Source organism: Cryptomeria japonica, chromosome 5 (genome assembly GCF_030272615.1).
Source record: "Cryptomeria japonica chromosome 5, Sugi_1.0, whole genome shotgun sequence".
Lineage (NCBI taxonomy): Eukaryota > Viridiplantae > Streptophyta > Pinopsida > Cupressales > Cupressaceae > Cryptomeria > Cryptomeria japonica.
The window spans coordinates 455871840-455891236 of NC_081409.1; the positions used below are offsets into that span (position 1 = coordinate 455871840).

At 36.9% G+C, this 19397-nt stretch overlaps 1 protein-coding gene across 2 annotated transcripts in view; it reads left to right on the forward strand.

Moving 5' to 3' along the window:
• LOC131060851 (uncharacterized) overlaps positions 1-19397 on the forward strand; it is a 201312-nt gene that overhangs the window by 17200 nt on the left and 164715 nt on the right. For both annotated transcript variants that reach the window (XM_057994274.2, XM_057994268.2), the window contains exon 3: positions 17297-17467. In XM_057994274.2, the coding sequence (XP_057850257.1) occupies positions 17297-17467 (171 nt within the window). The remainder of the gene's footprint in view (positions 1-17296; positions 17468-19397) is intronic.

Here is a 19397-nt window from a genome sequence, read left to right on the forward strand (position 1 = left end):
CATTTGCCAATCGAAAAGTCTCCCAACGGAGTTGGTTTCATCCTCGAAGCAAGATTGTAACTCCAAGACATCTTCATCAATTCAACTCTATTGCACCTTGATTTCCATCTACTAAGTTACCAAGTATTCTTTTTTCAAAGCCTGAATTTGATTAGTCTTTTGATGAGGCCACTCCCTCTCATTTCTTGGTTCTTGAAATCTATTATGTATTTCTGACCTTTATTTTCAATAGACGGTAAATTATTTTTCAGTTATGGTCGGCTTTGGCTGCTATTAACCAACCTTACCCCATAATGCATCATATGCCTTCTTTTTGAACAAGATGACTAGAAAATTTCATATAAAGGACTTCCAACACCTTTATGCCAATTATTATGTTTTGAGCCATAAGGACTTCGAACACTCTTATGTCACCTTGATCTTTTCCCACCCATTGGAAGCTTGGTGGCAAAATAGTAGGCTTCTTGAGATTCTTCCAGCTCATCTCTAGACGCACATTTATGGCTTAATCGACATCAACAATAGTATTTGTTAGTTTACTTTCTATCTCTACATGGATGACTATTGACAGTTGTGCAGTTCATTGTCAAGAGCATATGATTGATCACTTGGTCACTTGACAGAGGGGGCTTGACGATAGGCTCTTTATTGTATTTTGGGTATGCCCCCTTAATTGACGTTGTACCATCCAACACTAGATATGCTTGTGTATACTCCATGTCCAATCTAGTGTTTTGTACAATAGTAGTTATAGATAAGAATGCTCTACAATAAATCCATTACCTTCATAGGTACAATGATTTGCAAGTGTTGTCTTGCAATAGCTTTATTGTGACCAAGTTTGCTTGTTACCATACTTATATGTGATTACCTGCATTCTTAAACCATTCTATTCCTACTTTGACTCTTGTTCCAATCAAACTTTGTTTCTTTATATGTGTCTAGGGGTACTCAATGTTCTTTGTATGTGGGTAGGGGTTCTCAATGTTCTTTTGTAATGTCCCCAGTTTTGGTCATTCCAACATCTTGGTTAGCTCTAGCTTTCTTGGAGAGTGCTTGATAGGGAGGACCCTAGATTGCCTGAGTCAGCTTGACTCACACCAAGGCCTTTTTCCTAGCCTAACTCGGGAATGCTCCTCTCTATTCCCCTAATCCACTCTAGGTTCTCACTACCGAGGGTTGTTACTCTGCTCTTTGTGAATTCACTTTCGTAAATCCACCAACTCACTAATCCACTGAATCTAACCAGACACCTTGCAGGGTTTGCTCTACCATGGATTATACCTACAACTTCTCCAAAGTTGTTTTCCTCCTCATGCGTGGATCTTCTCTCCCTTTGATCCCATCTTCCTTTGGTCTGAGGCTAACAACCTAGACTCCAGTCTACCTTGCAAGTGATTCCTCTTGGTCACTGATACCTAGCCGGGCTATCTTCAAGCTCGCCTTGGGCCAATCTGTTGAAACGGCCGACGCCATTCCCTGGTTTGCTATATATAGAACACTACTATACATGGCTGGCTCTTCTTGACAACCTCCAATGGTCGTGCGGATCCCACGATGGAGAGGCAAGACAGAGCCATGTTCACAAATGTGAAACACAAACAGAAAACAAGAGCACAAAAGGCGACTTTATTTACAGAGCGGAGCTTGGCTCGAATGCAACTTGGAATTTAGAAAACAAGGAAAACCACATTTACCCTATGTACATTAGCACTTAAGGATTTAAAGCCATGTTTACAATTTACAAACACAAATTGAATTCTGCGAAAAAGAACCATAAAACGGTTTACAGATTGCTATTCAAAAGATGTTCTTGTTCTTTGTGGAATCGAATCCATCCAACCTCCTTCTAACCTCTTTACAAAATGCCCATTGGGTCTTTTATAGCCTCTACGACATGTCATGAGACATCCCTAATGGACGAGATCGAACTCGACACAATTGGTTTCCTGCTGTAACTGTCTTTCAACCTCCATCGGGTCATCGGGTTAGCACCACAACACTTATCCCAATGTTCGATGGCAGTTTACAACTCACTTGTTTTTCCTATCGGGTCATCGGAGTGGCCTCAAAACACTTACTCCGACATCTGATGACATTTCACACATTGCGCACTTCCACATTGGTTTCCATCGGGTCATCGGGTTAGCATCAAGACATTCTTACCGATGGCCGATGGTGTGCTCCCAACAAAAAGCTTCCTTATCGGGTTGTCAGTATAGCTTTAAACAGGTTGTACTGATAGCCGATGATGCGCTCCACACACTATGTCTTCCCATCGGGTCATCGGTTTAGCACCAAACATCTCTTGCCGATACCCGATGGCTCCACTCCGAACTCACTCCGCCCGCTCCACTCCGCTGGCGACCTTATCGACTCATCGAGTAGGTGGAAAACACTTCCGCCGATAGCTGATGGTTCCGTTTTGACTCACTCCAACTGTTGGTGACTTCATTGGGCTATTGGGGTAAGTATAGCCGATACATGAAATTTTTAAAAGAAGTCAAAATGCACTCCAAGCTCCAAACATACTGCCTAATGAACTCGAACGAGTCCTTATGCCAAAATTGCCAAAATTGAAAAGGGTATTTGCTCACCCTTGGGTGCTCCTGCACCAGTGCCATTCTTTTCAAAACAAAGTTCATTATTGGTGTTGTGTTTAGGGGACCAAGATGAGCCTTGCGATGCTTTCTAAGGGTAGTCTCACCATTTTAGGTGCATTCCAAACATCTTGGAGGAATATTCTATTTATGGAAAACGTCAATTTTAATCAAGTTAAATCTCCATTGAGCTTCTAAGTATGTTGGCACATTTAGAATTCACCTTTAGGCTATTTATATATTTTCTGCGACTTTGATTGAATGTGTGGAAAATAATTTAATAATTAAATAATTAATTGTTAAAGTTGTCGAAAAAGCAAAATTAAAAGACGACTTATATTAATTATTTAATAAGGTGAATTAAAGTGACTAAAGTGCTGAAAAGGTTAATAATTAAATAAAGTCACTTTATGGAGCAAAATAGATTGTTATATTTAAAAGTGATTTTAAAATCTAATTTTCGGAAAGCACTCGAGAAAGGTATAAAAGGGGCTGAAGTGACTCATTTGAATAATTCTGGATTGTTCATTTTGATGAAATGTAATGTCCCCATTTTCAGATTCCCTTGAATCATCTCAGAAGTGCTTGGAAATCACCTCAAAGCAATCACCAACTGAAAATCCTCACTACCTTGACAAAGAATAGTGTGCCAACTCCTCTGAATGAGAGCAAGCCATGATGTAAAGTGACTGACCTATAACCAATCAGCAAGCTCAAATCTGAAACTCTGATCCATTCTTTGCCAAAGAACACTCCCAAGAGTATCCATTTGATCATTGCTCCAATTCCTACTTATATACTCTTTCCAATCCCCCTATAGATTAACCAATGGAATCACATAATGGCTGGTAAGAAAAGGGACAGCATCTTTAAATCTCAAATTTTGATCCTTGTTACTCCAAATGTCACTCCTATGACTCCCAATAATCTCCATCAATTCTTGTTGAGAATCCCAAGCATGGATACCCAACCAAGAATGGTTTCCAATGTACCAAGAAAGGTGCACAACATAACTCCAAGTGCCATCAAGATCAAAATGCACATCATGGAAATTTGTGACTTCTTTGGTAATCCCTTGTAGCCCATCCATTAAAGCATCAACAGTCGAAGTGCAAGGAGCAATTGTTGTCTTCAAAACTAACCCCAAAGAGTGATTAGTATGATATATAACATCACTCAATTTATAGGATGGATTTTCAAACATGTCGATGTCATATTTATGTCCTTTCTCCAAAGCTACATAAGTAGCAAGCTGGAAACTACCTTTCCTTTCTACTGTTATAAAATTTCCAGCGAGCTCAAGAACAATGTTTGGAAACCTTTCAAAATCTGAAATGTAGTAGTCTCTATAAATCAAATCATCCCATGTAAATACTGTGTTTCCAACTACATATGTAAGGGATGCATTACTTCTTATCAACTCAAACAAAGTATGAAATGTTCCACTTTTTGGCCAACTCCAAAACTCAAGACCAAACCTCATGTCAAAGTGAAGCAACTCAAAATGAATACCAACAAGGAAATAACTCTCAATTAAATCATTAGTTTGCATACCCAAGTGACCTTCCAGTTCTTCATGTAGTAAGGAATAAGGACGCCTCCTAGTGTCATATCACTCCCTATGCAATCTCCATTTGTCTCTTCTTTTGTATATTTCATATCTGGTACTCTCCCAAAAGGGTAACCAATCATCTCATGATGTGAACCAATATCATAACCAAGCTGAAAATCACACTCCAACCTAAGGTTTGAATCTTCTCCCGAATCCCATACCTTGCTATTTTCACTGAGTGCAATGCTACAACCAAGAGTAGTTCCATCATCCAACTCAAAAAGTGGATTGCTATATGACATCTCAAATAAAGGGTTATCAATGGACACCACAAATTGATAATATAAAGAAGTGAACTGCTGCTATGATGAATGCCAAATTCAGAACCATCATACCTATCATCAGAGTTTCCAAGGCTGTCTTAAATCTCCTATGCATCTCCATTATCATTTTCAGTAGTATACTGTGGATCCAAATTATCAAAGTCCCTAAACTTCTGCTCAAAGTCAGCTCCGTGCAAAGATAAATCAGATTTGTTTCAAGATCATCATCTGAAGAAATATCATCCCATGTAAGATCCTCATCACACTTAGGTGCTAGAACACCCAGATCCCAAATGCTAAAAGATTGATTGCTCTGTATGTAAAAAAAAAGTGCTCATTGTTTTCCTCATGAATGGTAACCTCTGTAAATAAATCACTTTCCAACTCCTTGTTACTTGGAACATCATAGTCAACCCTCTCCATGGGCTTGGTTTGATGTCAAACCAAAAACCATTTGTGTTATCATTACTGAAATAAGATATGAAATCATCATTAGCTAGTAAAAAGACATCATCATATCTGCTCTCATTATGCCCATCCTCTAAAGGTGTATCAATGATCTCAACTATGCCGTCATTCACACTAGTGTCATTAGCTTCATTGGAAAGATTTAAATGTGTAATCAAGGCTGCTACCTTGTCTTTCCCTTCATGTATGCACTCATCAACGGTAACAACATGCATGTCTAAAAAGTCTTCTTGAAACTTTGTAACATAGTCATTATGTAACAAGGTACTATCTCCATCCAAATGATCTACAATGAATCCCTTTTCATTTTTTTTGTTTCTCATTGTTTCTTGCACTAGAAGAATCTTTTTCATTTACTTCTGCTTTCTTTTTAAAGATGGATCTTAACCATCCAAGATGCTCATGCAAGTATTTTAAATTTTCCCAACTCTCTCTATAATTTTGACAACTCTCACAACTTTGCTTCAATTCTATCAGCTCTTCTAGTTGTTGCTCTTCAAAAGTTCTCATCTTCTTACTGGACCTTCAGGATACACTACTTTGATACCACTGTAGTAGGCAACCTTGTTTGTGCTTTTTTTTTTGATTCTGTTTTGATTTTTTTTTGCAATTTGATCAATGGCAATAATAGTGTAGATAAAGAGATAATATTACAACACTTTTTCAGTACAGAAAATGACTAATATTCAGAAATAACATAGCTGGAAATTCCAGATTTAATTTTTGATCTGAAAATACAATTTTTCTCAAAAATAACAGCAACTTAGTTCATAAAAATACATACGTATCTAAATCCAACTTACCCAATAAATGCAGTCAAGAAATAACTGGAGCTGCTCACAAAATATGCATTCTGGAGATGCCAAAATACTCCCAAAATGGATGGCCAGGTCTGGAAATCTCAAACAACAGCAAAAAATTTCAATAAATGCAGATTCTAGCTCTTACAAACCCCAATGGATGCCCCAGAAACCTCACGTGGATCTTCAAGAAGTTGTACGACTAGCTAGGGAGAAGATATAACCAACAAATGGAAATATACCCTCTTCATATCTTCTCCAAATGGGATAGACAATAATCTCTAAAAGTCTGAAATATAATCTCTAATATGCCCAAATGTGACCTCTGAAATGAAATCACCTAGTATTCTCTAGATTGTATCTCTCAACAACGTAGAGAATGTTGTCTGTAGGGGTTTTCGTCCTCATAAACCAAGGTTGAAGAAGTAATCTCCTCCAAACAAAAGCAATATCAAAATCAAAATCAACATATTTTCAAATGAGAGCCCTAATCCTTTAATAACTTAGAGGTATTTTAGGAAAAAGCATTTTTTGCTTTTTGGCTGCTTTTTATAAAAGAGTGCTTGCTTTTTGAAAAAGCACTTTTTTTTCGCTGTTTTTCTAGAACATTTCTTTTGCTTTTTTCGCCATATTTTTAGAAAAGCATTTTTTTCTTTTTTTTGCCACTTTCAGATATGCATTTTTTTGCTACTTTTTTTGGGAAATGTGCTTTTTCCTTTTATTTAGTAAAAGCCATTTTCTTTTTAATCTCCCAATGTAGCTTTGAATTTAAAGGCACATCCATTAAAATAAATTACCTTTAATTTAATAATTGCCCTTTATAGTCCATTAAATAAATTAAAATAACAATAAAGTTAAATCTTTAATTTAACTTAATTAATTAATAAATGAATGTTATTTTATTTAAAACCACCAGATTATATAAAATGCTGAGAGTCATAAAAAATGAACCCATTGACAATACTAAAATTAGTAACCTTGATAGCTGGCCCAATTGATGCTCGAAATTGACTTACTAAAAATAGTAAGTGTTGGAGGACTAACCCAACATCACTCTAGAAAAAGGCATTCCACTCAATTCTGATGCTCATCTAACCATCGAATATTGTCAAATTGTTCGATAAAATGCCTCCAAGGTTCCCTTATTCAAACTCTATAGCCTATGGGAACCGATTGAATAGGCTAAAGGTCCACCAGCTCAACTGGTTACGAAGGGGACATTACATTGAGAATGCAAATAAAATAGGAGTGCTTAATTTTGTTGTTTAGTGTGCTTTAATTGTGTATTTTGGAGTTCATCCTTTTAATTTGTTAGCCACTCAAATCATAACTATACATGTAAATATAGAAGGGACGTCTCATTGGTATTTGAGCAATCGACTTGCTAGCCTGTAGGTACACTTAATGGATGTATGCAACCAAATCAGAGGTCTAAGAGCTTTAGAGAGAGAAAGAAGTTGGAAGGAACACAACAAGAAATTATTTTGGAAATAGGAGGCAGAGATAAGAGACACATGGTAGTTCAGGGGTATAAGCTTAATGTTTCTATGTAGAAGCAAGAGCAAACAAACTAGCTGCTCATCTGGATAATGCGACAAATGCATGATATGTGTGCTGCTTTGAACTCCACTAGGTCCACCCAAAATTTCATAGGTGAAGGGAGCAATTCAAATCAAAATGCCCATGCTTATATCACAAATAATAACAAAGTTTTAGTTGGATCAACAGCTAGGCTATTTCAACCTACCCTTTTGGCTAGAGTAGAGGTATGACTTGAAGAAGAGCGAAATCCAAACATATGACATCAATGCTTGCATGGATGAGTACATGGGTCTTGACCTAGATATAAAAACTTCAATTTTATTTTTAAATTATTGGAATTTTAGATCAAGGAATGGGCCAAGAATGGATAGAAGACCTCTTACACAACAACCCCATAGAGATTTGCAACAAAGGTTGAGTTGACTTTTCCTGCTTTTTAGGGTTCAGGGAAAGATGTTACACATGCTTGGGTCCAAAAGTTGGACACTTATCTTTCACTCAACCCCATTTTGGAAAAAGATATGAAATTTGCAATCTTCCATCTAGACGACATAGCCCATGATTCGTGGCATTGTGGGTTGATTACACAAGGGCATGACCATATTGTGACCTACGCTGATTGCACATAGAGGCTCATGGATAAGTTTGATAGGAAGGACCCTAAGGTCCATTTTAGGGAGTTGGCCCAATTGAGATAGCGTGGTATAGTGGATGATTATGTAGCAGAATTTCAGCAGAGTATTAATCATGTTTCTAGATGTGATAGGGAGCAGCCTCATAGCTTCATTTGTGCAGGGATAAATTGAACCTCTTGGGGTTTGGTAAGGGGTTTGATCAAATATCTTTGCAAGATGCTATCAAGAGAGCTTTGAAGTTGGTGGATTTGGTGGCCAAGAATAAATTTTACTCCAGGATTCCATTGAGAGTAGCATATGAAACCTTCTTGGAAGAGTTTTCCTTCACCAAAGGCACCACCTTCTAAACCAAGCAAAGTGGAAGAGTCCAACCTTGAAGAAAGAAGTTGTGCTTTTCTTTTAGAGAGTTGTGGGAGTCTAAACATAGATGTTTGGCAAATGGGTAGATACACTACATAGAGGTCATTTCAGATGAGGAGTGAACCTGAGCTCGAGGTTGTAGCTGATTAGATAGAGCACGAAGACAAGGGAGAAGGGGAATCTTCAAAAGGCTCCCTTGCTACTCTTTTTGGATCACCTAGCTGTCACTCCTTTTGAGGATGTAGTGTTGTGCATGGGCACAAGGTAACAATATTGATTGATAGTGGAGCTATTCACAAATTAATAGATCTAGAATTGGTTTCTAGGAAAGGGTCAGATACAAAAGAATTTGGAGGGTTCAATGTAATGATTGTAGATGGTCATATCATTCCTCACAGTAAGTGAATACAGCAGCTTGATGCATCCTTGGGAAGGCATCAAGTTCAGGATGTCTTCTCTATTGTTGGGATAGGAGTAGACATAGCCTTAGGTGTGCAATGGTTGCACTCACTTGGGGAGTTTACTCAAAACTACCAGACAATGAAGTTGAAATTTAAGGTGGATGGGAAGGAGGTGATACTCCTAAGCATATTGAATGGAGCCCCAAGCGTGGATGAAGTGAAAAGAATCGAGGTGAGTATTTGAGGAAAGCAAGCCATTCAATGCATGGAGATTATCAAGGATCCACTCCAACGTAAGATACTTTGTTATGACAGTGTTTGGTCTATTATTAGTATATTCATTTTGGCACATCAAAGATGGCCAACGAATGAGATATTGGCAAAACACGACCTTTGGTATAAGCTAAGTTGCTGAATCATGGGATTTTTTGGGCGATTTTGGTATGAAACGTACTGGAATCGGATCTGGAAACAAATCGCCTGTTGGTGTGTCCGGGGTTTGTGTTTTTAGATGCCGAAATGTTTCCAAAATGTATATTCTTAAGACCTACAGTGCTGATTAGTGAACTCAGAACTTAATTATCATGAGATTCTAGTTTGATCTTTTTGATATTGAAAACTGATTCTAAATTAGTATGTTATGTTTCAAAATTTGAATGGTTTTGTTTAGCATATGTACTGGTATATGACATTCTAAACTTAATTCTATTATACATATGTATGCATGCATACATATATACATACATACATACATACATATGCATACATGTGCATACATATCTATGTGTATGCACACACACGCACACGTGTGTGTGTGTGTGTGTGTCTGTATGAACGTACTGAAATCGTACCCAACCCCCCAAAAAATTCTGTTGACGAGCATTTCGTACCCATGTACCTGTTACTGTTCTCGTACCCGATTCGGCAACTTAGGATATAAGAATCATCAACTTAACATATAGAGAGGAGTGTGGACAGCAAAAATGACGGACAAAGAGGTGCTATGAATATTATCTCTGATCTCATTAATGTTTTATTTACAACCATAAAAGTGTATTTCACTGCGTGGTGGAAATAATTGCAGTGTAGCCTCTTTTCTGCCTATTGGTTAGCTAGTAAGTAGTACAGGACCATTGCCAGCCATTACAGTTCTGATTTGGAACAAAATAATGCAGTTCTCCAGCCATATTATGATGCTTCCACTAATCACTTTGGTAATTACATGTTTTGGACTGATAATGTCTCGCTTGAGTAGCAATGGACCTGCAGGTTTGGAGAAGATTTCTTTGTTGAAAAGTAGTGGGTAAGAGGGTACACATGCTGAGATTTGTAATATGTAAACAGCCCAGCATTGTGAGCTTTGTTTGGGAAGAAATTCAGAGCAAAGTCTGACCGCTACAATCATCTATCTGGTCACTTACAACCTGATCCGAACCAATTTGATTAGGGGTATCATGATAAGCACTTTGGAGCACAAGGTAATCATTTTAACAGAAATATAGTCGAGGTGAGTATAGTTCTTGGCATGCATGTGTTATATTTATGTGAGAATCTCATTACTAAGGATTTCAAGGAAAAGGGAGTTGTGTGTCAAAGAAGTTATCTTACTAAGGTAGTCGTGGGCATCACAAGGAGATCTTATGCAGGAGTTCACATAAATATCACAGTGGCACACTGTAAGCATGGTGTAGCAGCATCAAATATGGAAGCTTATGCAACGATTCACCCCTTTGGAAGGAGGTTAGCATTGAGTGATGACTTTTCACCATCCAAGAATGGAAGGAACACACCTGAGACAGCCTTGTACCCAATCCCCAGCCTCAATGTTGCTGTCATAATTATTATCAGCTCCCTACATCACTTCAATAACATTTGTACAGTTGGGTTGCGAGGATTTTCCATCATAGGAAGGATGGGTTTACAATCTAATAGATTGTTTCTAGCCTCTACTCATGCCTTTGATTGCTGCAAAAAATCATCTATTTTGCTGCCGTCATATTATGAGCAGGTTGCTGGAACAACTATTATCAGTCATAAACTGTTATGAATCAGCATGATTTAAGGGAATATCATTGATGGAAGAAGTTGATGTAAGGCTTCAGCTGAAGGGAATTGTCATTGCAGCCACCCAGGTATTGAATTGGGCAAGACTTCAGGAGAATTGTGACTGTTCTAACTCATTTCCAGCCCTTACACAATGTGTTTTGTACTTGACCTTGGAAGGTATGCATCACAATCTCTTTGAAGAGGCCCTAGGAATCTACAAGTGGGATCATGCAGGTCAAATAGGTGTTCTAGATTTTCAATCACATGGAAAGAATCTAGAGGTGCAGCAAGAACACGATGGTTTGTCTACAATTATCACAGGGAAAGGAGTGGGAAGACTTTGGCCCAAGTTATTGCAAGGGATAGATGTGATTCATGATTTTGGTATGTTGGTACTAAAGTATATGTGATATTTAGTGGACAAGTGTGGGATCCAAGAACAATGAGCATCACTTGACAATTCGTTACCATCATGATTCTTTACTTTGACATGATGAAGGTCGTTTCCCCAAAATTATCGTTGCTTGTGGGCTAGCAATTTGGGGGAGGACTGTCATGTCCCTTTTCCCAAATTAATGTATATAAAAAAAAAAAAAAAAAGAAACGTGGTTTTCAACACTAGTTAAAATATAACAAATAAATAAATATATAAAATATAAAAATAAAAATAAAAATAAAAGCAATTTCAAATTTGGTGCCAAAATAGGTCCATGAGCCCTAATTGAGGAAGATATACTTATGATCTTCAATTGTTCATTTGATCATCCAATCTTCATATTCACATTGTTCATTTTTAATTCAAGTGATTGTGCATTTGCTATGTTACCCGGGGATGCGTCCCCAGTATTTTTTTAGATGTCCCCGTCCTGGGGACGTCCCCATAAATTCTGCATATTGGCAGTGAATTTTGACAATGAATTCTATAAGAAATTTGACTTTGACTCTCAATTTAACACAAATTTGGCATAAGAACTCTGCTAGTTCTGATATGTTAAGTTTCTATAATGTATATGTGCATGCTTTATCCATGTCTTCATATGAATATTTTAAATTTCCCTATTTTTATATAGCCGTCCCCTTTGCCGTCCCCTAGCCATCCCCAAAATTGGCAAAAAAAATCACTGTCCCAGAAATGCGTACCCCCATCCCAGAAAGTCAGGGTAACATAGTGCATTTGAGGATGAAAACCCTTGCTTGCTTATTTTGAGGTTAGGATGAAAACCCCACCTCATACTTGGCAATTCTACACAAGGATTTCAGTTGGCTTGATTAGAGTTTTTATCAAATATTTAGGTGTTGAGCATTGGAGTGTTTGGACGAAAATCACAATTACTGGAGTTAAAGGATTTCTGCAAGGAGATCACCACTATAAAGTTCTAGGACAACCTTCCCTATTCGCCACTTGCAAGTAATATTTCTGCATCATACTTGTTGCAGGTGTGGCACCATTAGCTGTGGGTTGCAATCACTGGAGAGAAGGTTTACTTGGGCTGCTGGTTGTTGCTGATTGTTCAATTGCCTCGTATAGATCATCCAAACAGAGTCAAGACTACAATTGATTCATAGTGAAGTCCAACAAATTGGGATCCAAACATATTTGCACAGCAAATCTAAGTCACCACTGATATATACATCAACTGGGGTTGCTACTGGTATAAAGGCTTTGCGCTAGCCACAATATCATTTGGGAAAGAAATTCATATACTTGCAACTGCTTGCATTTATCCTAGAGCCCTGTCACAGACAGTTTGTAGCATGTTGGTGTAATCAACTGGTTTGCAGCGTCTCTGATCAGACTCTGCACCATCTGGACACACATAGCAGCAAAAATCATTTGGGGAAAAAATTGGCAAACCAAAAGCTTAAGGATTTTTTGAGAAAAATCCAGAAAAAATGAGGAAAAATTTGGATTTAAAAAAAAAATGTTGAAAACAAAGACAAGAACTATTTAAAAAAAAATAAAAATAATTTAAGGGCATTTCCATAGCATAAAGATATAGAGAGAAATAAAATATCGAGTCAAACCCATGAATTGTAGAAATAGGATTTTGTTGTTTATTTTCATATCGCTAATTACATTACATGCACAAAGCATACTTCATAGTGCATAAATAATAACTAGATGGTTACAGTTGACAAAATTTTAATTACAATATAGTTTGTACAAAGTCAACCTATAAACTAAGTACAAAGTTCCAAAATCTTAACCGTAGTCAATGACTCTTGATACTATTAATAGAGCTATGCTAGAGGGCTGCAGGTCATGATGATGAAGCTCCTAGTTTAGAGCCTCTCCTAAGTTGTTCAACCTCATGACTATCTAGTTGGCCTCCAGGATCTCAAAATCGTGGAGCTTGAAAAAGTCATTAAACAAACATTTTTTTTTGGTGATCGGCTATCATAAATTACAAAACGAGAATTAACTAATTCATATTTATGATTTATAGTACCTGCAATTTCTGGAACAGTTTGAAAGAGAACTATATTAAGAGTATGCAAGGTAAATTATATGACAAAGGAAGCAATTGCAAAGTTCAACTTAATAGGTTTTGAATCAAATAGCTCAAGATAGAGTAATAGAAAATTCTTTTGAAACAGATTATTACATCTCAAGACCATAAATGATATTGAAATGTTCTCATTGATAACCATTTTAGCAGATTTGTAAAATAGCAAAGGGAGTGTTAATTTTTTTACTATTAGATAATAAAGACTTGCTAGTACAAAAGAAGAGAGCAAATTTTTGAGCCACAATTTTAGATATTAATATTTAAGTAAAATTTCCTTGATTTTACGTATAAGTGGATGGAGTTAAAAAATTTAGTGGACAAGTTGAGAATTTGAGAGATTATAGGTACAAGTTCCAATGAAAAATCAAAGCACGAGGAACATTCCCTTTCAATGGGATAGTTGCTGCTGAAATCTATCTGGATTGTTAAAGAGAAAACATATCAGGCCTGCTTCGAGAGGGATCAAGATAAGCCCATAGGGCTAGGGCATGAATTCGCTCATGTATGAGTTTGCTTGATACCTATTTGACATGCATGGAATGCTATGCTCTATGTCCAAAGCATTCATTACTACGATTGTACTCCTTGTAGGCCTTCTGAACCTCCATGTATATGATGAGCCTAAATGGAATGTAGTTCCCTAACAGTTGCAGGGCATGCATTTGAGCATTGAATTTGACCAATTAACAAAGCATTAAGCTTTTAAAATATATAGGAAATTTAAATATAACCAAACAATCCTTCATTTTGATATAAAATATGCAAGTTAATGGTTTGGGTTCAGGCACGAGAACCCGGTTTGCCATTTCGGCAAAAATTTGAAATGGTTTCTGGGTTCCTTTGTGTTCGTTAGTACCAAAACACTGTTATATATATATGCAGCCTAGAAGTATGAATTAAGATTAGAATGTCACATAGCATCATATAAACAACAAAGCCACCATAAACATGTAATCATAGCATCATGTACTTCAAGTTCAATATCAAAATAATGATATCAAGTTCAAGTATCATTGTTTCAACAATTGGAACTTTAGTTTTAAGTTTTAATCATCAAATGAAATCCTCTCTATGTTTGAGCGTCTCTATAGGTGACTATTAATTTAAGGAAATTTGACAAAGTTCTGGGGCTACATTTGCTAGTTCGGTGATATATTTTGGTTATTCTGCAATCAAATATAGTTGTAAACACTTTCCATCAATATCATATGGGGTTATTTGATTTTTTTTCGATTGTAAACACCCTTCTTTACTTGTGCAGAGCTAGAAGAGTCATCTTGCTCTTGTTAGTTAGCTAACAATTTCAGTTTCATGATTAATCCATCAAGATCCTAGCCCAACTTTCTTTCCTTGGGGTTAGCGATTAGAGTTTGCCTTCTAGAGTTGCAGGATACAGTTTCAAGCACCGATAGCTACAATATTGATTGAACCCTTCCCTGGTTTCAACTCTAGCTTTGGTTTTTCCTCACACTTAGTCTTCAGATTTAGCTAATGTGTTGTACTTGGATGCTTTCTGGAGGAGGCCACATCTTGTAGCCCTTGGCTTTTCTTTTGTTGGTTTGCTCCCTCACCATACTACCTCTTTTCCCTGCTTTGTTTGTTTAAGATGGATGGTCTTAATCCCTTTTGGTTTGGTATTGGTCATCAGAGTTTCCTTCCTTTTCAAAATGACACTTTGCCTTGTATTGTTGCAAGATTTGTTATCATTTTCACTTATGTTCATGCTCAGCACAATGGTTTTGCAACACTGTGAAATGCCTAGCAAGGAGTCAGGGCAAATGATCACACAGTTGATCAACTTCTTTCGTTTCTACAGACTACCGTAGATATAATTTGTCGGTACTCCGTTCTTTTTTGATTTTTACTTGACGTGCTCATGTACATATAGTTCCCAGAAATACTTGAAATCTTTCATGAGATTGTCTTCTCTTTTCTGATTTTTTTCTGCCATTTCTTGAGATGACTGACTCATTTATGTTGCCATCATGTATGTGTTGTTGGCCAATGTACACTTTTGAACCATTTTCAATGGATCCTATGTTCACAAAGGCAATGATACCTATAATGTTGTTAAAGTACTATATTGCCCCAGAACATTAATTGCAACTGTAACCACAATAAATACACAGCATAGAGAATATAGAAATGATCAAAGCTCTCTAAAATAGGTAGTGTTCAATACAGATTTCTTGTTACAGGGAGGACCTGCTACACAATGTCCCTACATAGACATAGGACTTGCTATCTGAATGACAAGATTTATGGTTGCTGGTTAATACAACTGCCAACAACTAAAGCCTAATTCTTCACATTGCTACCTAACGCTCACAAGGATTAACATAATGTCAGTTTACAAAAAACAATACAGTTAATTATTTTCACTGACTATTGTGTCCCCCTGCTTAAGTCATAATTTGTGAGATTTCATTCTCTAATATACCTTTTCACTTGTAGACATCTCTCCCAATTGAGCCAGAGTGACATTTTAGTGGCTAATAGAGGGTTTGCTTAGCCCTTCACTCTGAATAGCTGTCTCTACTATTGATCTGTTCCAATTCTTCTGTAAGTCTTGGTGAAATATTCTTGATATGTTGTATATTTTATTCCTTCAATCTGCTTTTGTTGTACCTAAGCTTTTTAGGTAAACTTTTGGACAGTCTGTCTACTAAGCTTTAAGGAGGTTAAGGAGATTTTTGTCCATTAACCTCATCATCTCAAATTTAAAGGGGTAGTGAGTGACACAAATGGAGGTGAACGAAAGACAGACATGGGTGCATGATCACATCCTGAAAAACTCAGTATCTCAAATTTGAACTGCCAATCTTCTTATTTGGAACCTTAAATTTTTATTTGAAGTATATCAATTTCCGTTGATAACAATTAGGGATCTAACATTTTTTGGAAGGCTAGAGGCTCATCAACATATAACCAAAGTTGCATGGACACGGATATGGATACAAATACGGATACGGTATCGGATACGGATACGGCCATTTTTAAAGGACCCCAATATGGATAAGGCTGGATACGTCATTCATAAAAAACACATACACATATATTTAACACAATTATCTAAGTTATTCAAGGAGATTTTCGTTACTTCAAAAGCAATATAGATACATAATTGCTACATAAATAATGATAAGCTGATTTAACATTTTACAATATGCAAAAATAGTAGAGTTGGTTTGGAAGATAACCCCAAAAATGGTCATTGAAATAGAAAAATGAATGAATGAAATTTTAAAAAATGAAATTTTGGAAGATTTATGTCAAATAAAAAAAAATTAAATTACATAGTATCTAGCATGGTTGGAAATCAAGGTTATTTGGGCATGCATGGGTAACGTGTATCCGGGCTGTATCAGATACGTATCTGAACCGTTTTGGATACAGGAACGGATATGCGTGTTAGAGGAGGGACAAAGGAGTTTCCGACTACTTTGCATATAACTGAAAGGGCATAAATGTAAGTTGAATAGTCTGGTTCAGTTTATTTAGATTTGATGTAACAGATGCACCACTCTGTGTGCTTTGCTGGGTACCTGTACAGAGACTTCAGGCACTATGTTGTCTTTTTCCTGCCTGCTTTCCTTTCCGTCAGAAACTCTATCAAGGACTCCCTATCAGGTTATGTGAATGATAACAGAAAAATGTTGCTGGCCTCCCTTTGGTAGGCTATAAAACAATACAAGATCAGACTAGAATTATAGGTTATTTGCAGGACTCTAAATTATGATTCCCATCTTAATTTTAGAATGAACAAGGCAAGTCACAAAAATGAGACATTCTTGCGTTGGCACTTTCTGGAAGTACAGGACTTCAGAATTTCTATTCTCTGTTCATGAAATTTGTTTTTACCCTGTTACTATGCGGTTTCCTGGTAGCTTACCATTACAGTAGAAAAGGTCTGATATTTGCCTTTCCTGTTTTGAACAGTTTGCTTGAAATAAAGTTACAATATTGAAGAAAGTGAATTACAGTTAAACAATTCTATCATTTCATACTAAGAATTGCATTATCAGTCAGCTTAAAGATTGGTTGATTGTATTTGAACAGGTGATAGTATTTGATGACAAAGAAAATACAGGTGTTACATCTGATGTGTCAATATGGGACGATGAGGGAGAAAGCGGTGCATTGTTTCTGGCAAGAATCTTGCATCATCTTGAGACACCTCAGTACTTGCGACGTGCACTTATCCCCAAACATAACATTCTTAGATACGTGGTATGTATATCCATCCTTTCTTTTTCTTCCAAGAACATAATAAAATTAGGTTAAAAGTTAAAACATATGTTACAAAAAGTTAAGTTGTATACTGATGATTAAAAACATAAGGGGGATACCTAATATAGCCCAGTAGAGATATTAGAATTAAATACCATAAATTTTTAGTAAAAAAGAATTAATGCCAGCTCTAAATTGATGATCTATAGGACTTGACTACCTTTCTCTCCTCACCCTCCAGAGGCTCTAAATTGAAAATAATGAGACTTGTAGAATTCTCCAAAGGAAATCAAAATAAGCTTTCAGGAAGTGGTATACCTTGAAAACCAAGAGAAATTTGAAAATCAATATTAGAGATTGGAATTCCATCACATTTTAATTTATGTGTCCCATCCAAATCTTGGATAGAGTTCATGTTATTCTTTAAACTTGTCACTGTTGATTGTAACTAGGTAGGATGCGGATTCCAATTGCCTTAAGGCAACATTGGAATCCGCCAAGAGCTGGGACCTTCTCTCCCCTCTCACACGCCACACTAAAGGGAAATGTGTTCCCCCTAATAGGGCCGACCCTATAACTAAAAGACACACGCGCCACTCTAAGGGAAATGTGTTCCCTCTAATAGGGCCGACCCTATAAACCAAAAGTCATAAAATAAATAAAAGGGATCAGCACCAAGCCGACCTCAAATAGGTCCTCTTGCCTCATATAAATGAACAACTACTTGACCTCATTAACACAATTATATCTTTCCTCTCATCATGCGAATTAGCTCTCAAGTTGAAGCGAAAATAGTCAGTTGTCTGCTGTGCATGAATGTGAACTACATCTGCTGCCTTTAGGTGTGAATATCTCCAGTGAAAGGTGCAAACTGCTGTCAAGAGTAAGGCGTCAAAAGTGCAGACCAGGTTACTGGTTAATGAAGACAAAAGTGCAGATCTGAGGTGCAGACCTGATACTGTTTAGTCATCTACATCAGCCCTAAAGTGTGGCCATTTTAGACCTCCTAAAGAGATAAGTGTTGTAATCAGAATATTGTATAATTCATAATCAGATCTGAGGATCTCTTCTTGCTGGGTTTTTCCTCCTAGGAGGTTTTCCCAGGGTAATGTTGTCTTGTCTCATTTTCATCTGTTTGTTTGTTTGCTCTCTGTCATTCACTAAGTTGAAAACCCCAACAACAAACATCTATTTTCTTATTTTATTGTTAATCTGAAAGTAAAACTAACATGGTGTCAGAGCCCTAGGTTATATATATATATATATATATATATTAACTTTTAGATTTCAGTAGTCGTTTATTTCCAGTTTGCTGTTTCATTTTCAGTCAGGACAATGACAGGGCTGAAAGTTGAAGATAGGCTCGAAGGGGCACTTAACTTTGCTGCCTGGAAGGTTCACATCCTACTTGCTCTTGAGGAAGATGATCTCCTTCAGTTTTTACAAGACAAAGAGCTGACTGCACCCACAGATCAAGAAGAACTAAAGCAGTTTAAAAGGAATGCCCTCAAAGCCAGAAAGCTCATCATTGACTCAGTTAGAGATCACCTTGTCACCTCTATCTCCAAATTCACTATAGCCAGAGAGATATTCAAACATCTAGAAGGTATTTATGAGATCAATAACCTCAATAGAGCAATTGCATTAAGGCAACATTTACTTCACATTAAAATGGCAAAAGAAGATTCAAGTATGTCTTACTTCATGAAGATCTCTAAACTAAAGGATCAACTAGGCTCAATTGGTCATAACATAGAGGACAAGGACATTGTCACGATCTCATTGAATGTTCTCCCAGATTCATGGGATTCCTTCATTCAATCCATAAGTGGGAGATCTGAATTCCCAACCTTTGATCGTCTTCGGAACGATTGTCTTCATGAGGAATCTCGCCTTGCCACAAGAGGAAAACTCAAGAGTCCTCAAGTGG